Genomic DNA, 23,018 nt, shown 5'->3' with positions numbered 1-23,018 from the left:
GTGTGATTCTAGGCAGAAAACGAAATTTGATTTGCAATTTGAAAGCACACTTACTACTGTGGTAGAGCAAGTGATAATTACTCTAACAGTCTGACACATTTTCATTATATTTTTCAGAAATAGAAAAGAGCACATGCCCAAACAGCTTTTTGAGACCATGAACATGTGCAACCTGAATGACGCACTACACTCTAGCAAAGGAAATGAGCCTTGGTGATGTTCAATGTATTAGCGTTACTCACTGCTATCTGAAACACCACACAGCGCTGAATAGTAAGCATGACTGTACATGAGAAACAGCTTGCTCTCTGCTAAGAGTGTGCTTCTGGAGACTGTCTACTGTCAGGTGCAAAAGAGATCTGCATGGACGCTTGCACAACTGCATAAACACTGGAGACATGTATGTAACACTACATGTGTGGTAAGGGTTAATAGATCTTTTGAACATGTACAAACTACATGACCCATTGCAGGAGTGGAAGGAAAATCTACCATGATGATTTCAAATGTGTTAGCATTGCCCTCTCATTTGTGACATATTAATTTAGGCTGAATTCTAGCCATCACAGTTCAAGAAAACCAGCTGCCCCTTTCCTACGAATGCAATTCTAAAAGAACCAGAGTAACACGAATTGAATCTCTGACAACAATTCCTGTGTGCGCACAGACTCATGGTGTGATTCTAGGCAGAAAACGAAATTTGATTTGCAATTTGAAAGCACACTTACTACTGTGGTAGAGCAAGTGATAATTACTCTAACAGTCTGACACATTTTCATTATATTTTTCAGAAATAGAAAAGAGCACATGCCCAAACAGCTTTTTGAGACCATGACCATTATATTTTTCAGCTTTTTTATGCTGAATACAAACCATCACAGTTCTAAAAAAACAAGCTGCCCCTTTCCTACGAATGCCATTCTTACAGAACCAGACCAACACAAATTAAATCTCTGACAACAATTCCTTTGTGCACACAGACTCATGGTGTGATTCTAGGCAGAAAACAGTATTCCTGGGTGATACCAGTACACCTTAACTTCTAGAGAAGACATACTCCATAATATCTTACAAGTTCAAGGCACTTAAATATCTTCCTTATCATAAAATATAAAACACAACTTTAAAAGTGGAAGGAAAATGTTCCATGTTAATTTAAAATGTGTTAGCATTTGCCTCTCATTTGTGAGAAAGTGATTTCTGCTGAATGCTAACCATTACAGTTCAAGAAAACAAACTGCCCCTTTCCTGCGAGTGCAAGGCTAACAGAGCAAGAGCAACACAAATAAAATCTCTGATAACAATTCCTGTGTGCACACTGTCTCATGGTGTGATTCTAGGCAGAAAACAGTATTCCTGGGTGATACCAGTACACCTTAACTTATGGTGAAGACATACTCAATAATATCTTACAAGTTCAAGACAGTTAAATATCTCCCAAAACACAAAATGTGAAACACAGCTTTAAAAGAAGAATCACATTTGTATTATTTATATCGAAATGCAGCACATACATCCCCTCTCAAATTCATAACTCACCTTTAAAAGTAGTTAGTTCAGAAAGAAATGTGGCACTCAAACAGCAAATTATCACAGCAACAATCTCTGAGCTGTACACCTCTCTCCTCTCACCAGAACCAGTTAATGGCAATGTTTCCCTCTCTTTTTTCACACATATACATGTTAAGTCCAAATCACAGTGCTTCCCACATTTTTTTCAAATGGAAACACACATTTCTATTGGTTGGAAATTTCAACCCTTTCCAAATGATCCCTTCCCCCAACATGACTTCTGCCTGCTACCATAGCAACAGGTCATGGAACACTGGTGTGTGCAGAGAGGTCATAAGTTCAGCACACAATGTTTCTAATCCTTAGAGCAAGAGTGCTTGACTTTTCAAACCTAACAGCAAATCCAAAGTAATGTTCTGTGGGTACACATTTTTCTGAACCAATACAAAACATGCTTGTAAAAATCTAAACATACAGCCTAGTTTAAACTGTAAAATGGTTTGACTCAGCCAATCAGTTCTTTAAAAAAAAAAAAAAAAGTATGTTAGCCTCCATTTTACAACTATCTTTCTTTTCATATTGCCATTCTACTGAAAGACACCTTCTGAGTGCATCCAGATCTCCTTGAAAGATGTTCACAGTGTGGATTGTAGGTCATAGCTATGTCTTCTGGAGTGAAGAGTTTACCGAAAAAAGAGGTATTGTGAAAGACCTTGCTTCGCCAAATGTAGACATTAAATGGATTGGTCAGAGAGGGTTAAAGTGGCACCAATTAATGCCTTTGGTGAAAACCTTTCTACATCTCCCACAGCCTAACCTTATTATTGTGCACTGTGGTGGAAATGACCTAGGCACTTTAACTGGGGTAGGTATGGAAATGCTTATTAAGGACACCTTTGCGCAATTGATGTCACTTTTTCCACAAACTGCCTTTGTATATTCTAATATATGCCAAAGGCAAAAATGGAACTGGTCCAACCAATTTTGTCCGCAGATTGACAAAGCAAGAAAGCACGTCAATAAGTCTGTTTCTGCTTTCCTCTGAGACTATGGTATGAGTTCTATATACCACAACAAATTGCGTTACAACATGTAAGACATTTATAGAGGAGACGGTGTACATTTCAATGATGAAGGGAACAGAGTCTTCCTCTTGAACTTTAGACTCTGCATCGGTACTTACTTGTAGGTACCAAAATAACACTTCATAAACACAACTGCTCTTTTTAGAGCCACCTAACATCTAAACATTTAATTTTGATTTTTAAATCTATTTTTTTTTTACCGCTGTACGCGTACTGTACGCGCACAGTACGTGTACCCCGCGATTTAAAAAAATATATATCTATATATTTTCACACTTCTGGGTCCCTCTTGGACCCCCTGACAAAGGCTAGGGGGTTTGCAACTCTCTACCTTGCCCCCTTTTCACGTTGTTCACCTTTGTTTTTCTTTGCTAGACACACAAAATGGCGGCCGACACTTCCTGATTTCGACCGACTGGAATGTAATGTGTCATGTAACCACCAATCAGAATTACGCTCGCGCCGTGCGCGTATGGTACATGTACGGTACGCGTACGGTGCGTGGCTATAGATATGAATGTACTTTTAACTGCAATTTTCTCAGGAACTACTGAACAGATTGACTCCAGATATTCAAAAGGCACATCCCTGACCTGAGGACTTTCTCTTTGCCAAATTTCAAATAATTCTGTTCAGCCGTTCGGGCTGTACCTTGGACTAAAGGTCCCTATGGAAAAATGCATGGGGAAAATGCGTTTTGGGACCCCCCTTTTTTCTCGGCCCCTGCTTGACGAATCCCCCCAAGACTTTTAGGGTAGGAGCGGAGCGCCCCACCTATTTTGAAAATTTTGCGAGGATTCGTCAACCGGCGCCAAAGTTATTCAAAATAGAATTTTCAGATTTCCTATGGAAACTCGGTCCTAATTATAACTATCTCCTGGCGACTGCCAGTAGATAATATATATAATATATATATATATATATATATATATATATATATATATATATATATATATATATATATATATATATATATATTATATATATATATAAACTGTCCACTTCCTCAGTCCTCCGGGACACAAATGCGGCGGTGCACAAACAGGGTCCGAGGAAATCCTGTTATTATAAACGTCTCACCATGTGTATCTCGTACACGAAGGCACTCCTCCCCAAAAACGACACAGCATATCCAAAGTTCCTTCACACGATTTTAATGTGCTTCAAGCCAAAAGTTTTACCCAACGCGTTTCGACGAACATATCGTCTTGGTCACGGGTAAATATCTGTTTGATTTCAACAGTTAAATACATTAACACAAAAGAAAAAAGGCATCGGCACTGTGCGCAAGTCTGGCGTGCAATAACATAAAAAGAGGACTACAGTTTGTATCTGTGTCTGGTTGAGACTTTGGCGGCCATCTTTGAATGGTAACATAATTGTGATATTTACCTTTGAAATTCAATCTCAATAAAGTTATACAATTAACAAAACAGTACCGAGAACAAAAATTGTTAATTCACATTTCTGCAAACATATCAGTGTGAGCAATGTACCAATAATAAACAGGTTTGCTTAATCTTCTATTTTCTTTTTTTGTCTCATTCACACACTATAAATTCATTGAACCTTGTTCCCAAATTACCTTAACATCGTATTATAGGTCTAAAGCCTAAGAGTTCGCCCCATCTCCACATCCTACCCAAGTGGGTGAATATTCCACAAAACTTAAATAAATAAAGGAGTATCCTATCCAAGTGGTTGGCCTGACCCGATATCTGAAAGGAGAATATCCATGTAATAATCATTATTCTACAATGCATAATATGAGTATAGTACCAGTTTACACAGTCAACTTGACTACTTCTTCTTGGTTTAATTAACAAGGTTTTTTTACATGCATGTCGTGTAAGGCATGCAAAACCAGTACCAATGTTAAAACAGTGTATTTTCCAGTTTCTGACAGCAATAGACGCATTGAGAAACACTTGACATGCTTGTCAGACTATTGTGTCTATGTGTTGATATGCCCTTGTCCCAAGAAATATGTGGGCAGCACTATGTTTGCTGCTAAGAAACGCATCTTGGAGCATATGAGGGCAATCCAAAACAAGGATAAATTGTCCCCCATTGCCAGGCACTTTGAGGAGTTCCACAAAAGTAACCGCAATCTTTTAAGATTTTTTGTCTTAGACCGAATCTTGCCCTCTATGAGAGGTGGCGATAGAATTCGCAAATTACGTCAACTTGAGTCTAGGTACATTATGGAACTCGATACTAAGATCCCAGCAGGTTTAAATTCGGAAGAAGAATTGTCTTGGCATTTGGGTGACTGAGCTTACCATAATTTGGTTATATAACTGTAAGCTCTTTCAGAACTGGGATGAATGTCTTGATTGCTATTATACCCCCTTGAAACTTTATTGGTTTATGTAAGACTTTGCTGCTTTATAATCGAAATAATCAGGTCTCTATTTCTGATTTCTAAGCGTATGTTCTTAACCTTATGTATTATCTCTTGTTAGGCTGCCAGTGATTTAGCTCTGATGGTGAGACGTTTATATATATATATATATATATATATATACTGTGTGTGTATAAATATATTCAGTGAATGGCAATTCTAGAGCCATAAAATGCCTCCGAGCATCCTAAGAAGTTTTCAACTGTACAATTGTTAAAACTGCACTATATAGATGCTGTTAGCATAAGAAGTATTCACTTGATGGATTGATACCTAAATCTGCAGATGTGGTTGTGACATACATATAAAGGTATAGGTAGCATTAAACTGATGTCTGTGAAATAAATGCACAAAATTCCAAGCTTTGACGTTTTGATGTTTTGTGGGTAATGTAGACCTTCTAAACAATTGTAACAATCTATTCACAAATTGTGATCTACCCTCAGATGTTGGGTTATCTGTGAGGTACTGCCTTCTAAAGGGCATGAACTAATTTTATCTTCAATAAAATATTGTTTTTATATTATAGTAGAGAATGTTTACTCTGTTCTGCTAACTCCATAAATGCTCAACTTTTTCTAAATTTGTTCACTGCATTTCTCAACAGATAGCATATGTGATTTTGAACACAATAGTTGTGGCTGGTTTGAACGTTTCAGTTCAGATGGCTTTGATTGGATACGAAGTTCCAGCAATGCACTTCCTTCTCAAATCCAACCCCAGGCTCCACCCCGAGATCATACATACAATCACACACAAGGTATGTAAGAGACTTCCAAACACATTGACTGATTTGTTACCTTGCAGACAATGTGGAAGTACTTCAATTGTTAGTGCTTATATTAAATATTAGCAGTGATTATTTTTATCTGTCATCCATGTCTTTCTCTCTCTCGCTCTATACATATATATATATCAGTGGCAGTAGCCCCTCTGTAGTTATAGTTAGGGTTACCAGAGAAAGGAATTTCTTGGATTTTTTGTCCTTTAACCCCTTCAGTGCCCATGACGAGCTGGACTCGTCATGGGCCGCGGTGGCGCTGTGCCCATGACGAGTCCAGCTCGTCATAGACCCCGCCCGCTAATGCAACGGCCGGCACTGGGCGGGGAAAGGGGCGGGCACTGAAGGGGTTAATACCTTTGCACCGATTTGACGAATCTTTGCAAAACATTACAGACCTATTGCACCCATTACATTGGGGAAGGATTTACATTTTGGCGGTGTTTGGTCAAGGGGGTGCAAAGAATGATGGGGGGGTCCCAAAATAAGCATTTAAATTTCATGCAGTGGCAAAGTGGCTGGACGGTAGTGTTAGACCTGGCATCCTTGATGCGGGTTTCCCCTGTATTTTTTGCCTTTGCCTCCTGTGTTTTTACTGTGTGTTGAACTTTGTTTTTTGCTGGTCTAGATGCTTTGGGCGCGTTCCCACTGCTGTTCAGTGCCAAAGTGCAAGTGCTTCCTCTGTAAATTGTTGTCATGGATTATTGTTTTCATAATTGGCTTATTTGGTTTACTGTTAAGTCCCTAGTACAGTGCACTGTGTGTGCCCAGGGCCTGTAAATCAAATGCTGCTAGGGGGCTTGCAGCACTGATTGTGCCACCCACACAAGCAGCCTTGCAAAAGTGTGTCAGGCCTGCCACTGTATCGTCTGCGTGCACTCTCTACTGCCATGTCAACCTGGCACGTGCACCCACTTGCCATGCCCTAACCTTCCCTTTTCTTACATGTGAGTCACCCCTACAGTAGGCCCAAGGTACCCATGTGGGCAGGGTGCAGTATATGTGAAAGGTAGGACATGCCCTCATGATGTGGCAGGTCCTGATAGTGAAATACTGCCAATTTCGTTTCTCACTATTGAAAGGCTATCTGTCCCACGATAGGAAGGTAAAGTTTAGTATGCCTGAACTCAGAATATAAAGATGCATCTTTTAGTATGGATAATTTTTACATTCTGTGTTTGAAAATACCACTTTTAGAAAGTGGGCATTTTCTTGCTTAGCCATCCAGTGTGCCTCTGGTAGGTTTGTGTATTGACTCTCTGGCTTTGGAGTGACAGGGCTGTGGTTGTGCATTCTTTTCAGATAGCCAATTGGGGAGGGGGGGTAAGGTGTGCCCTGCCTTTCCAGGGTGAGTCAGGGCTGGGCCTGAATAGACCTGGGCTGCATTCATAGTAGTGGGAGGAGATTTCTTTCATACCTGAATGGGCCTGGTCTGCCTTGGACAATGCTTTCTCCATCTCCTGCTAGGAAGTTGCACCAAAGAGGACAGAACTGGTTTTGGCTGGGCAAAGAGTTTCTTTGCCACCAGAGACCAAGGGAATTTGTGCTATAAAAAGTGGGACCCAGACCCCTGAATTTTAGATTGCTTTTGGAATTCAAGAGGAACCTCTGCCAAAGGGAAGAGCTGGGAGAAGCTGGAGGAGAAGTACTGCACCTTTGCTGTGTGCTGTCTGGGGTTGGCCTGCAGTAGCTGTTTCTGCCAAAGAGAGGAACTGTGTGTGTATCCTGCTTGACAAAGTATCTACAAGGGCTTCAGGTAGAGCTTTCCCCCTGTTCAAGAATTCTCAGGAAAAGCAAAAACCTCATCCCAACCTTCTGGGCACCGTCTCTGGAACTGCTGGTTTCAGCTGCCACAGAAGAAAAGAGACCTGACTCTGTCACAGAGTTCGTCTCTGGTTCCGTGTCATGCAGTCACCACAGAAGGCACTGCTGCACTTTGCACCGAATCCCTGATCTCACCAAGGCCACTGACTATCAGCAAGCAGTTGCATGCACCGCATTCTGCGGGCCCCACACTCCGCACCGCCTCGTTTCACTCTGGCCAGACGCTACCACCCCGAACATCCACCGGCTCCGTCGCCTGCACCGTGCCAGCACTGCATCAATCATCACCTCACTCCGCATTTTAGCCTTGGTCTCACCAACACCGCTGGGCAACCATCACTGAGCCGCTTGCCTGCACCGCACCAAGAGGGCACCGCCCACTGGATCAATTTACTTCAAAACGCAACTGTAACGATTGGCCCGACCGACTCGTACAAATGGTATTGACCACAACAAGAGAGGTACTGTCTACAAGTCTGTCAACACCACAGCTGAACTGTACCAATGCGGTTGGCTAGAACTGTTAGACTCTGTTGTTTTTAGCATCGCGGTAGCCCCGGACAGAGCTGCAGACTTGGAAGAACTGTGTTTTGTAGATATTTCTGCAATTTAAAGGTTATCTTGCAAAGTACCTCTTTTTACAGTGTTGTATGTTAGATTTTTGTTATATTTGGTCTTATTGGTTTAGATAAAGATTTGCGATTTTTCTAACTGGTGTGGTGTCCATTTGTAGTGTTTTCACTGTTTTACTGTCTGTATGCACAAATGCTTTACGCACTGCTTCTGAGATAAGCATATCTACTCGTACCAAGCTACCAAGGGGGTGAGCAAGGGTTATTTTAGAAGTGTATCACCCTTACCCTGACTAGGAAAAAGAGTGCCTACTTGGATAATGGTGCAAACCATTGCCAATTAGAGACCCCCCATTTCTAACAGGTAGCAATGAAATTTCAAAGCAAATGGTATTAGACTATGTAGATGATTATTTTTTGCTTTTACCAATAAAGTTATAAGAGCCAAAAACTTTTTTCATTTCTTATTGATCTTTATTTAGTGAATCATGACAATACAAATAGTCTTACAGAGTTGATCATACACAAATTTCCATGAGCCAACAACTTAGTGATATATGTGTAACACAAATATACACAAAGTAGCAAGGAATCCCCCAGAAATAAACTAGACTGCATATATAAAGTTTCAGATTTACTACATGAACAACTGAAAGACCCATTTATAGTCCAATTCTAATGGAAACCTGTAAACAAATACATATACATGATGGAAAGTATGTGTATTAATCTGCAATACGTTTACTTTGCATGCTCTCCAGCTCACAAAAAAATGTGCCCAATAAGCCACACAAAATTAAACTTCCTTCTGCACCCTTGTGCAACACAATGAAAAAGTGGCCTAACAGCAAGATACGCAAACTGTTATTTGGAGGACATAATTGGCCACAAGAAAAAAAGTGCTAAACTCAATTTTTATAACAGCAACAATGATTTCACTTTTGGCTTCATATGTAGCACAATCCTTCTAATAGTATCAAGGAAGCCCAAAAATAAATTAGACTCTGTATGTAGTTTTAGAATTACTACATGAACAACTGAAAGACACATTTGGACACACGATTATGTAAACCAATAATCAAATACATAATAAATACAATATATGAAAAAAAAGAAATTGCATTACATTTGATTGCCATTCTGTAGTTATAGTCAGTATCCCAAGAGATAGGAATTCCACAGATTTTACAGCTTCGTAATAACTTTACACCCGTTTGACAAATCACCACCAAACCTTTCAGACCTATTGCATTTTCTACATATTGAGATGATATACATTTTTGTGGTGAATCGTAAAGAGGGTGCAGAGATAAAAGGAGGGAGTCCCAAAACACATTTTTTTCAGCAATGCATTTTTCATAGACTATTGTATTTGATGTAGTGTGATAACAGTTGAATGGATTTACATGAAATGTATACTTAAGATGCACAAAAGATGTCTTTTGGGTACTGCAGTTAAGTAGAGTAAGTGATTTGTAGGTTATAAGGCATTTAAACTTTGTGATATATGTCACCATAGTATTTTCACTGAATTTCACAATAGACTCTCAAACTACTGCGGTACGCGGCCATAAACTTATTTATAACGTTGTTTAAAAAAAAGAAATCAATTTCCCTACCTTTTACCACTTTAATAAAGTTTAAAATGATCCTCCCCCATTAAATATTCCCCCTTACCTCCTGTCAACTCCCCTTCCTTATCCCTAGCTCACCCACAGAGCAAGTGGTAAATGTATATGGTAAAACTCCATGGAATGGAGAATACTTATTTTATTACTGGAAGAACGGGTCTGACATGGTAATTCCCTATTCAGTGGGGTTTTCACCTAACGCCTAAAGTCCTCAGAAAACAAATTAGAAGGGAACGCGGTGGCGTGAGGAGAATGCAAGCACTGCTGGGCTCCTTAATTAATAAAACGGCGGCTGCGACCACCGAATCTAAGTTCCCCGATGTGGGGGAGTAACTTCATAACAATGACTCAAATGAAGCCGAAGAAGAAAAATACCTGCTTCCCCTGCATTTGCATTCAAAAACCTTCAATGCATTCCCTGGTTGAAACAAACTGCTGCCCCGAACACAATGAAGTCTCCTACGCTGCACGGAGCTTCACGGACCTGCGGCCATCATGTGGGTGGTTCGGCCATGCCTCCATATGTTAAACTCAAATCAATGCAAATCCCGCCTGCCCTAATTAACTATGTTTTGGTGATATACCATGATTACTTTTGTTAGCAAAAATGCGTTAGGCAGAACAGCGATGAGCAGCAGGGCTTCCTTTTTAACTGTTTCAAACTTAAACATATTTGACTGATTTTGTGTTGCACACTGATATAATCTTTTTTCCCCTCAGGGCATTTCATGTTCATACTGAAAAACAGCACCAGACTGACACAGGTTGCAGAATTACAAAGTCGGAAGTTGAATCAGGCTGGCGCTTCCTGCACAGTGTATTTCTGGTAAGCGTTTTTTTGTTAGCTTCAAAAGTTTTAATAATTTATCATTGTCATTTCTAATATACATTTCAGTCGTGTTGGTGGATCAACATGTTACCACCTAAATTAAACAAATCTGAAGGCAATACATTTTAAATGTTCAAATATTCTAAGAATTTTAAAAACTGTAATCAAACTTTGTTAATGTGGTGCAAATCTATGTTGTCCTTATGGTATGTACAATAATGTTTGTAACCATATTGTAGGAGCTGTTCAATTAAGGGCAAGCTGGACCTGGTTTGAGCCTTGGACATTGCATAGAATTTGTATTTGTAGCAACATTGGAGGCTACAGATGCTTGACCCTCAGTGGCATTTGACATTCTTAGATATGGTATCTTGTTTAACAGCCTGAGATCTGCCAGGAAAGAAAGACAAGTCTATGTGTGGCTCAGTTCCTTAACTAATACGTTCCAATCTGTATCGCTCCCCATTTTAGGTCGAGCATTTGAGACCTCTTATATACTTTAGTTTTCTTCTTTGAGGGCTTACAGCCACCCTTCTGCTTTTAATGTTTTTGCTTCAGTGTCCTTGAAAAGTCTTTGCTTGCTAGTGGTCAGTCCTGCCTCTTTGTCCCTCCTTTTGGTTTTTCCTTCCTCCCAATGAGCAGGGGCCACGCACTGTATCATTACACTTTGTGTAATTATCTGGTGTTTTCCAGGGAGGGCTCTTTATTTTCTTTCCACAGGCTTCACCTGTGACCTTACCCTTCAGCAGGAGAGAGAGAGGGGGAAGAACCGGGTGTGCTGTAAGAGACAGTGAAGTTAACATTGTTCCTGCTTTTACACTTTCTGGTTTGTGGACAGGAGCCACCGGACAGAGTTTGCCATTTTTGAGGAGTTGAATTTGTGAACAGGCATCCGTAGCTGCTTGTTTTTAAGTTGACAGTAATACAATTCACTATGTCATGAAAAGTTCCAGAAATAATCCACATTAAAGACTGGTGCCACCTGAGGAACACATTTTAGTTTAGAAGTCGCATGCAGTTGGTTAGATTACAGTTTCTTTCAGCATTTGGTTCAGCTGAAGATACAGCTGCAGTAGCACAGCTCATGCGCCTACTTTGGCCCCAACTGAGTGTAAGGCTGTGTCCCCTAGTGCCCAACTTCACATCTACAGGGTGTACATATGTTAATATGATATGGGCAAAGAGGCAGCCAGTGTAGAACCAGTTGTGACAGCTGTGCTCTCACCCGCTTCCTTCCTTATCCCCAAAAGAGGGAAAAATCAGATCCCAACGCCACAAGGAGAAGCAAGGAATTAACTCTTGGCATTGAGTGAGCCAGGTTTACGGAGTTCTGTCACACCATTTGTACATTTCTGTAGTATTACAGACCGGTGTCTCAGTGTACTCTGAGGCTGTCATCAGTGAGCATGTTACTTAAACATGTTTAAAACAGATGATTCGTAGGAACAAGGTATATTGCTAACTGTTTCTTTTATCGTCCCATTCCTTCCCATTGTACTGCTCCTTCCCCCTTCTGCCCAGTTGCTTGTTGTGCCTGTGCTGTGTCTGCTGCTTAGTGAATGCACGTAACCCTTTCCAGTCTGTGGGAGGTAACTTCGCTCAATTACAGAGTAGCACGGGCTCTTGTTCACATGTGGAGAGGAAGGATGGGACATTTTCTTTACCCTGTTTATAGCCAGTGGGTTTTCTTTTTCTCTACCTTATTGCCCACCCTTTGATGAGACAGCTGGGGGTCATTCGAATTCGTAAATTGTCGTAAAAAAATGTTTTCTGTGTCTCAGCCTTTTTTTGGCTGTCAGGAGCACATCTCACCACAGAGTAGGAAGACGCATATTTACATAAGAACAAATTATTTCCTAGGCGGTCTTGCAAATATGTTTGTCCTTGATGAGTGCATTTTAAAACCATTACAGACCCCTTAAAACTTCCCTTCTAAGCCATTCGCCTGCTGTGAGTGTGCGTAGCCAATAGTCGCTTTTTTGTTTCACTAGCAAAGAAGCGCTCAGTTGTGACAAAGAGATTCATATAAGTGGTGTTTTCTCGCAGGGGAAACAGAACCCTTTCAAGGTGACCTTTGCACGATTTTTAGTTGGTTTCTCCTTTTAGCAACCAACAGTCTTCCTGCACATACATTTGAATGGCAGTTCCACAGAAGCCACGCTGTTGTGTTTATGTTTTACTTTTGTTTCAGAAACACAGTTGATATGGCATATAAGGGGTCCACACACTGAACAATCAATATGTTAAATTTAAATGCTGATTTATTCTGAGTCTATTGCTTCCGTTTTATATAGTATTTGTTTTGGTTCAAAATAATAAAAAATGTATACAACCTTACATATTGTGGATGTCGTGTGCTGCTGCATAAATACATTAATGATGTGTCACAAGATTTTGCCACTTACAATACATTGTTGCTTCTTTGAAAGAATGTCTTCCAGGGGGACATTTTAATAATAGTCAACTAGTTGGTGTTTTTTTTTAACCACCCTCCCTATTTCTTCTCCTTTAAATCTCAGCAAGACGTGCTGTGAACACTCTGAATCCAGTTAGTCAGAGTCTGTCAATTCTGAGTGTTATCCATCCATTAATTGGAGACAGTACTTCATTTGTTCTGGTGGTTGCAGGTGCCAGTACTTCATTTGAGCTGGTGGTTGCCAGTGGGCATCACCACCCCTTGCTTTGGAAGACCAGGTCTCTTTTCACTTCTTACCACGACGATGCTGCCCTCGCCCACTTCCTGTACTTTAACCACACCACAACTCTGGTGATGGATTCAGATCTCCAAACAGTGACTAAGTGCAAATGTAGAATTCTTGACAGGGTGAAGTGCCAAAAAGTATGTGGGCAGTAAGTGCACTTCCCTGGGCATGAAACTGGAATTTCTCCTGCTCTGGGCTTTTCCCACCAAAACCAACAACTTCACTGATAATGGGTCCAATGGCGATCCGACCTTGTGGAACCTTCTTCGGTTACAGCCTGCTTCCTTGGCCTGCTGACTATTTTGAGCTTCAATGACGATGATGAGTGGATAGAAGCCCTTCAATTCCCCAGACAACTGTCAATCAGAGTACAATTTAGGCTGATCCCACATAAGATATTCCATGGATCATATTACGTGTGGATGCTCTTATACAGCTTGGGAAAGGCATACTCTCCACTGTGGAGAAGGGGTTGTGGGACAGAAAAATCCTTTTTTACACCCTCTGGGACTGTCAACAGATCCAACCCTACTGGGCACAAGTCACAGCAGTGATGGCGAGGGTGACAAACCTGGAAGTCCCTGTGGAACTCAAATAGCTTCTCCTGGGAATAAAAGGGGAACAAGATTGGCCTAGGGCCAAAGAGATCTGGCTCAGAATGGCAGCGGGGTGACAAGATGAAATATTGCTAGAGCATGGGGGCTGTGAACATACCAACAGTGGAAGACTAGGAAAGGGACCTTGACTGGTACCAGAGGGCGGAGCAAGTGGTCTATGCACCTATAGGTAGCCCCAAGAAAGAAATGGGAAAGACTGTGTGGAGACTGGAGATCTTACAGAGGTTAGAAGGCCGAAGACCAGAATATGGGTAGCAGTATGATATATAGGAAAAACGAATGTTGAACAGCGTGATGAGAGTGGATGGGCCGTAAAAGAGCTGAGTCTACGAATCTGTATCCCGTGTTGGGGAGGGGGGTGATGCCTCGTCAATATTTCTGTGCAACAACCTCATTACGCTGTGACAACATGATTTGCGAAGCCGGTTGTTTTGATTATCAATAAAAAAACAATATTAAAAAAGAGACTGAGCTTTAATTTTGAGACTAAGTCCCAAAGTAAGAACTCTGACCAGGTCAATCCTATTTCCCGCATCTGATCCACAATCATCACGATGTGCATCAAATATTGCCTGGTTCACAGTCTACCACAACCTTTTGACTGCATTTGGCACTGAATGTTTTTTGTCCTATTTTTATTTCAAACATACAAAATTCATATTTATGATTCCCCTTATTGAATATTGTTGCGTTGATGTCATTCCATTCTTTAATATTTACTCGCCGAACAATTGAATTACGTTATTGTTTGATTAATAAAAATCATTGCAATGATGGACATACAATAATAAAAACATATGTCAGTCTGATACAAAATATATTTACACATGTGGGAGAATAGAAAAAAAACTATTAACTGAGTTTCTGTATCTTTGGTTACATTATTTCCTCACGCTCTTTTAAAAACAAGCCTAGGTACAGCCCTTTAATCTGTTAATAGCAACACTTTAATAGCGGATAATAAAGGATATGATATTTAACGATAAATAGTTGTTTAAAACCTAATCAGCACCCGTTAAAATAACAAAATCTCGCTAAGTTCATGCTGCCTAAATATGGACTGCATTTAGATGAGTAATCCTTATGGTTAAGACACAGTTAAAACAGCAATGAGTCATTTTAATTTTATCGTCATGCTAAAAATAAAGGACTAGCAGGCACATGCATCAATATTGGCTGTTGCGATTCCTTAATTGCGATTTTTAAGGAATCGCAATTAAGGAATCGCAAAAGCCTATGCATGTAGAAATCGCTTGAAAAATAGCGATTTCTAAACATTCCTTAATACCTCCCCATTCATTCCTATGGGCCAAGAGGCCCATAGGAATCAATGGGAAGACATTCTCAATTTGCGATTCTCAATTAGAGAATCGCAAATTGAGAATGCATTTTCAAGGGTGCAAGGGTGTCAAGACGACACCCCGTTGCACCCCTGCAATCGATCTGGGCACAAATGCTGCGCACACACATGTCCAAAGGACATGTGTGTGTAACCTATGACTTTGAAAAATGCACTTTAGTGCATTTTTCAAAGTTTTCGCTATTTACCATGTGGTATGATTCCACTGTAAATAGCGGGCCCAAATAGCGAAATCGCTATTTTTAAAGGCATCTTGCATTGCAGTTAAGGAATCGCAATTTGCGATTCCTTAAATGCAATCGCAATTTAAGAAATCACAAAAATGTGCGATTTCTTAAATTGCAAGTGGCAAGTTGTTTCATGCATCGCAAAAGCTATTTTTGCGATCGCAAATGGCCGATTTTTGCGATTCGCTCCGTTTGCGATCACAAAAAGCTTTGATGCATGTGCCTGTAAGACACTAGTCATTACTAAAAACCTGCTAACAGTGCCACTGATGGTGCACTTCTATTTGTAAATAGGATGGTAGAAACTTTAAACTTTAAAATCGCACAGGACAGGGAGCAATAAAAAGGAGCAATTTGCAAAATACCAGATTCTGCTGCAATAGAGTGATACAAGCAAATTAACGACACAACAAGCTTAGTGCTTCCCAGTGCAAACTAACAATCGTTGACTCACTGCCTCTCACAGTTAGTAAGCCTTTTTAGTGCTCTTGTGACAAACTTAGCTGAACCGGCTATTAAGCTTTGGATTATTGGGGTTCATAGATATAAGGTTGGCTTATCAACCGGAGCGGACACCAAGGTTGTTCCATTCGCCCTGTTGCAGAATCTTTAAATCGTTAAGGAGTGCAGGGCAAAGACATACCATGTGCTCAAATGTTTCCTTACTACTCCAGCAACCCCTGCATGTTATATTGTTGTTTATATGGCACCAGCCTGGTAAATGATACATAAAGGGCCATTCTCCCATTTTGAGGGCCAAACATATTTTTTACCAAAACACTGTATACGTACACAATAAGTGTGGCGCCATAACCCCTGGCCTAAACCCTGCTAAGACTGTCCAGGCATGCTTTAGTTGTGCCAGTTGTGCTCTCTCCAAGTGGAAGGACCAGGAACAGACATTCCTTTTGATATATATTTTGAGGGTTGCTGAGATAGATTGGAGCTCCAAATTTTTTCTGCTTCCAGGAGTTGTAGAAAATCTTGTAGGTAGCATCGGTATGATCGCCCCAGCTGACTGGTTGATATTTCCTGCCACATTATAGCCTCCAAGCCTCCTTCTCTGGAGGTGCGTAGCTTGTTACACAACTTGATGAATGCTCCAGCCCCAACCGCTCGATGATCTTGCAGACCAAACTCAAGTCGTATTTGGGCATGAGGATTTTGGTAGGCTCCAAACTTGCTTAAAATTTCTTGTTGTTATTTTGTTCACAAGGCTATTATGTTTCCCCTGCATAATCTCCTTCCCCTAAAATATATAATTAAGAATTTTAGTCTTCATGATACTTTAAAGGGGTCAAGCTTGGGCCGGATAGCTGCCTTGCAAGATTTGTGAGTGCTACCCGAAGTGTCAGAGTTTAGGCTTCTACCTCATCTATGAGTTCTACAAATGAGCCCCTTCTGTCCATGTGGACCCCTAAATATTTGTATGAGGCAGCCCTGTTGATACTTTTACCATTGCACTGCCATCTGGGGCCTTGATATTTCCTTGACCCATATGTGATTGCCCTTTTCTTTGATAAGTTTAATAAATATATATATAACTACTTAGGAAATTGTTGACAATATGGGCAAACAAATGTAAGTAAGGAAACCCAGATCAGAATCTATATCAACAACAATTCAATAGTATCAAAAACACAAGTTGTACAAAAAACACGATCAATGTATATGAATTGATTACATCATCCAGAATAGATTCTTCATGATTTTTTAAAATGCTGAAACAAGCCTAAGTATTTAGTCACACTTCCACATTCATCCTTCAGGAGTGGATACAATAGGTTTGCACGTTTCAACCCAACAAGTTGATCTGAATTCAATTCACTCCATCTAATTGTTCCAATCCATGAAGATCCAGAATGTATGGCCAGTGATATATAATGAAATAAAGATGATCGCAATAGGGCCACTAAAACATAATCCATCAGAAAATGATTTGGTATATGTCACTGTTTATTAAGAAATATACATGTATACACACACTACATAGGTCTGTTCTCCATCTAAATCAACAAACTCATTGTATCCACTCTAGAAGGATGAATGTGGAAGTGTGACTGAATACTTAGGCATGTTTCAGCATTTCTTAGATGGAGTAATATATTGTGTTTTTAAAAAAAAATATTTCCAATCATGAAGAATTTATTCTGGATGTTGTAATAATTTCATATACATTGATTGTGTTTTTTGTACAACTTGTGTTTTTGATATTATTAAATTGTCTTTGATATAGATTTTGATCTGTGTTTCCTTCTTTCCATTCATTTGCCCATATTGTCAACAGTTGTCTAAGTAGTTATATGTACATTTGTTGTTTAATACCTGATTAGGAACGCATCTAGTTACAGGTGTACCCTCTTTTCTGTACATTTTTTTTGTTAAGTTTAATTCCAGCTCATTTTTGGTGGTGTAGGAAGACAGCTGACCAAGTAGTCTCTGCAAGCCGACCCTGGTGCTGCTGAGCAGGTCATCTGCATACAGAAGGTTGCTTACTCTAGTCCCGGCAAGTTTTGGAGGATAAGAGTTAACGTCTTCAGAGCAACTGCGATAGATCTGAGAAAAAAGATTGAAAAGGAGGTGCGCCAGCGAGTTTTAAATGGATCCATATATTTGTGTGTAGCTGGATTTTAGCTTGTAGGAGCGCAGGTGAGATCCTCCATTTCTTCAGTTTGGACCATAATTGGCCCCTGGGCATGCAATCGAAAGCGGCCTTGAAGCTGACAAAACAGCCACCGCTTTGTCTAACAGGACCGATATTGCAAGCAAGTTTGTTATAGTTCCTTATTTTGCCACAAATCCTGTCTGATGGAAGGGTATAAGATGTTTTTTTGTGGCCCAAGATGACAGATCTTGAAGGAGCAAACTAGCGTAGTATTTAGATTCAGCATCTAAAAGGGTAATCATCCTGTAATTTTTGGGGTCTGATCTCTTGCCACCTTTATAGATTGGATGTGTGGAAGCTCCGTGCCAAGAATTCGGTATGAGCTGGTTGGTACAGCAGTAGCTGAATAAGAGTGGCAGATGTTTGGCCCAGAAATCTGTATCTTGTTTATACAGAGCCTGGGGTAGAACATTTGGCCCAGGAGCTCTGTCTGAGAGTGGCCCTTGATTATGATTCGTGCTGTTCCGGTTGTTAGTGCTTTTAGTGTTTTGGGTACCTGTTGGGAAACACTTCTTGATGGGACGGTGATTTGATGTCAATTACCGATGGTGTCCTGGTGGTCAATTCTACAGGTTGCTCAGATTTCCCAGCTTGAATTGTACCTAGGGGGAACTGTGATTGACTTAAGTTAGTTTGAGAGGCCGATAATGAAGGTCTGACCGGTGAACCTTCTTCCTTTTCTGGTGTTTTGAAGTGGGTTGTTAGAAAAGATACCCGTTCGTCTTCACAAATGTTTGCACCACTTTGTCCTCCTTGGTTATATGTTTTCCCACTAACAAGGGACCAAAATCACTTTGAACTATGGTTTTTGCTCAAATATGCCAATTTTATCCAGAACTGCTTGGAGCATTTTTTATTCTCTAGAAATATTGCTTGTCTGAATGCCTTTTGGGCTTGCTTGTATGTGTTAAGTAGCAGGTCTTCCCCTGGATACCTCCGTGCTTCAATTACATAGGGTTAATAATTTCCTAATTTCAACAGTTGTTATTATTAGATAACCTTTTTTTGTTTTTCGTGTAATACATGAAAAAATGTAAGCAGTTGACTGAAAAAAATCCCATGATGTAGTGAGCGGGGTATCATCAACACTCCTTACGCCTTGCAGTACACAAGATTTTGTCATTATTGTCGGTATTGTGGAATCTGACCATTTTAGCCTTTTGAGGTTCTCTGTATGTTATGTTATGTTATGTTAATCGGATTTGTATAGCGCACAGCTGCCCCAGCAAAGGGGCGTCCCGGCGCTCCATGAGCAAGGAACCGGCACACAAGCAAACCAATGGACAGGCCATGACAGTGCTAGGCATCTAGGGGAAAAAGGAAGGTTTTGATGGCCTTCCTGAAAGTCAGAAGTTCATCGATGGCGCGGATATGGGTGGGAAGTGAGTTCCAGAGCTTGGCAGCAAGCACACTAAAAGAACGGCCCCCAGCCCTAACCCTCTTAAAGCGTGGAACTGTAGCCAAATGAAGCCCTGAAGATCTTAAGGACCGCGCTGGTACATACGGCGAAATAAGATGTTCCAAAATCTGAGGGGAATAGTGCTTCAGAATTTTAAACGAAAGGCAGAGAGACTTATACTTAATCCTCGGAGAAACGGGGAGCCAATGAAGTCCGTAGATGGTTTTTTTTGCCGAACAAAATCTCGGCAAACCAACCAGAGCCCTGGCGGCAGCGTTTTGAACACGTTGGAGTCTGCAAAGTTCGGCCTGATTAGCTCCGAGCAAAAAGGAACTCGCATAGTCAACCCTTGACAGGATAGTAGCTTGTACAATAAGCTGTCTGGTTGGAGCATCAAAGAATTTGAAAATAGGTCTGAGCCTGCGAAGAATCCCGAAGCACATGGCAGCGATTTTCTTAGTATGAGAAACAAAACTAAGATTGGAGTCTAGCCAAATGCCTAGGTTTTTTACCTCGGTGACAGGAAGAGGGGTAGGGCCATGACAAAGGATAAGAGCAACCACTTGCCCCCGACCAGGACCCAAACACAACAAATTTAGAACCCAAACCGTTATTCATCCCGGAATATTTCACTCAAGGACCACACAACATCTTGAACAGAAGGAACATCCTCCAACTGTTCAAATCCATTCCTGAACTGCGTCATATTGAATCCAGTGAAATAACATCTATCAAATTCAAACCCATCCGATGTAAACAATATACCGAACCAAAGTTATTTACTTGTGCATCAGAAGCAACCAAAGAGCAGGTAATATCAAGGTCTGACCAAGTTAACAAATGAGGCATCAAAACAGTTCTTCAAACAGAACCACGGTACCCATAGGTGCTTGCAAAATCAGATAACAATGGAATGCCACCATTTTCAATACTAAAATCTGCTCAAAGCCGAGCCCCTGCAAAAATTACTCAAACAGAAATAGAGGAGCCTAAAACCATGAAGACTGATTGAGTCTGGCTACCAGCGGCCATGTATGGATTCCTCTTGTTGTCCGGCTTGTCACAGCATGCGGTGCTACGTGGAATGTCATTGTAGTCACTTGGGGTCTCCTTGTGCAGCAATGGTGTAATTTTGAATCAAGGGAAGCATTACCTTATTACAGATGGTATAATCTAGAAAGGAGTGGGTGCGACCATTTTTTCTTGTCCAGTTTGGAGGACTGTCCATGGAAAAATGACCATTCAGGATTGTGTAACCCAAAATGCTGAGTTGTAGCACCATGTATTCGCTGAGTTTGCTCTGTTTGTTACCAGCTGGCTTTGTTGTCTCAAGATTTGTGGCTATAATACATCGTGGTTTTCAGGGAGTTCCTGGAAGAGGTTTGTGTTGTAATCATCAGATTTTAAACAGGCTGTTCTTCCATAGTCACTTAGTAAGTTACACAAGATCTGGATCAAATGATCAAATTTAGATTTTTTCTCCCTGGTGCTTGGTGAGATGTATATGTTAATCATGAGCAGCTGTTCAGTCAGTTTAGAATTTCTGATCCTTATGCCAGAGATCCATTCTTCCTCGAATGTTAGTTGGTCAATATTAGCATTTATCTTGGCAGCTATGTAGATTGAAAGATCTACTAAACTTGTGCGACCTCAGGGCGGAGGACCTGTATTCCAAATATCCTTCTATTGGTAGGCTGACCTTGGACCATGTTTCCTGCAATAGTATGATCTTGTAGTGTTTTAAAAACTTTATCACATCAGTGACAGGAGTTTTCATGGTAAGACCATTGATGTTCCACAAACACACTGCGAGACCAGGTTGAACACAAATTTGGTCGTGGTTTCCCCTGGCCAGAGCCGCTGGTAGCCAGACTCAATCAGTCTTCATGGTTTTAGGCTCCTCTATTTCTGTTTGAGTAATTTCTGCAGGGGCTCGGCTTTGAGCAGATTTTAGTATTGAAAATGGTGGCATTCCATTGTTATCTGATTTTGCAACTATGGGTACCGTGGTTCTGTTTGAAGAACTGTTTTGATGCCTCATTTGTTAAATTGGTCAGACCTTGATATTACCTGCTCTTTGGTTGCTTCTGATGCACAAGTAATTAACTTTGGTTCGGTATATTGTTTACATCGGATGGGTTTGAATTTGATAGATGTTATTTCACTGGATTCAATATGACGCAGTTCAGGAATGGATTTGAACAGTTGGAGGATGTTCCTTCTGTTCAAGATGTTGTGTGGTCCTTGAGTGAAATATTCCGGGATGAATAACGGTTTGGGTTCTAAATTTGTTGTGGTTGGGTCCTGGTCGGGGGCAAGTGGTTGCTCTTATCCTTTGTCTGGGATTGATTGATTCTCTGTTCATTGAAGGTTAACCGTTGCGTGTATTCCGCTTGTTCGCCTTGGGGTTGGTAGGACACTTTTTTAGAGGTATATTTAGCCATGTGTTTGCTGAGTCCGAATTTTTTGCAAGTGTTATCCGGAGGTTCTCCTTACCACTTGACTTCAATTTGTCATTGTACTGTTCTTTAGCTTCCCTTTTTTGGGTTTGCTTAGGAATGTTTGCCGTATTTATGGGGATTGTTGGGACTTCTAATCCAGTTACTACAGAGTGCGATGATGGTTTTGGCTCGTAGACCCTTTCTGGCTTGACTAAAATCGAGGGTTGTGATTTTTTCGCTGGAACCTCCCACCTGAGCCCAGGTGAATGCCTATACTGTTTATGGTGGCAAGATGCCGGTGTCGTGTTATATGTAAGCCCTGCTAATGTTTTTGGAGATGATTGCTTTGACAGAAAGGAGCTACTGTCAATGCTTGCGGTACTGATCTTATTACGTTTTTCTCGTAGTCTTTCCCTTCCCCCTTTTGCTCAGATGTGGTTTTTGAGGAGATTTGATTGTTATTCCCATCTCTAAGTCAGCGTCCCCAATGTCCGAAGTTAGCATTGTCTTTGACACAGTATGTGGTTCTATTTTTGACAGGGTTTTGGTTCTTGTGTGCGGTTTGGCTTGTCGGGAGGTTCCATACTTCGTGTGAACTGCTTGATTGACAAAAGGCAGGACTGCTGCTGAAACGTTAGTCAATGGGGTGTCAGCATTTACTGTTAGATCCTTGCATCCTTTATTGCTTTTCTTTTGCTTCATGCTGTGCTCCTTGTTGGCTGTCTGAATGATTTGATCAGTTGAATGTGGACATAGGGGGAGTGATTGGGTTTGCAGACCGGTTGGTAATTTCCTGATTTCTGTCAGGACCAAAGTGAGAAACTGAGAAAGGGAGGACAAACTGTCAATTATTGGAGAGCAGCAACATATCGCTTGTGCCATATTGCTGTTAAATTGTGCTTTTATAATTAAATTGCGAAGGCCTTCCAGTTTATTATCTAACCATGTATACTGCTAATGTATTTAAAA

At 40.7% G+C, this 23,018-nt stretch overlaps 1 protein-coding gene across 4 annotated transcripts in view; it reads left to right on the top strand.

Moving 5' to 3' along the window:
- The window catches only part of MALRD1 (MAM and LDL receptor class A domain containing 1), a 2,533,556-nt gene that overhangs the window by 601,536 nt on the left and 1,909,002 nt on the right, over positions 1-23,018 (top strand). For all 4 annotated transcript variants that reach the window (XM_085630825.1, XM_085630827.1, XM_085630826.1 and 1 more), the window contains exons 10-11: positions 5,609-5,761; positions 10,530-10,635. In XM_085630825.1, coding sequence (XP_085486951.1) covers positions 5,609-5,761; positions 10,530-10,635 — 259 coding nt within the window. The remainder of the gene's footprint in view (positions 1-5,608; positions 5,762-10,529; positions 10,636-23,018) is intronic.

The sequence above is a fragment of the Triturus cristatus genome, chromosome 10 (genome assembly GCF_964204655.1).
Source record: "Triturus cristatus chromosome 10, aTriCri1.1, whole genome shotgun sequence".
Lineage (NCBI taxonomy): Eukaryota > Metazoa > Chordata > Amphibia > Caudata > Salamandridae > Triturus > Triturus cristatus.
Note: the sequence above shows the minus strand (reverse complement) of the source record. Positions and strands in the feature narration are given on the sequence as shown.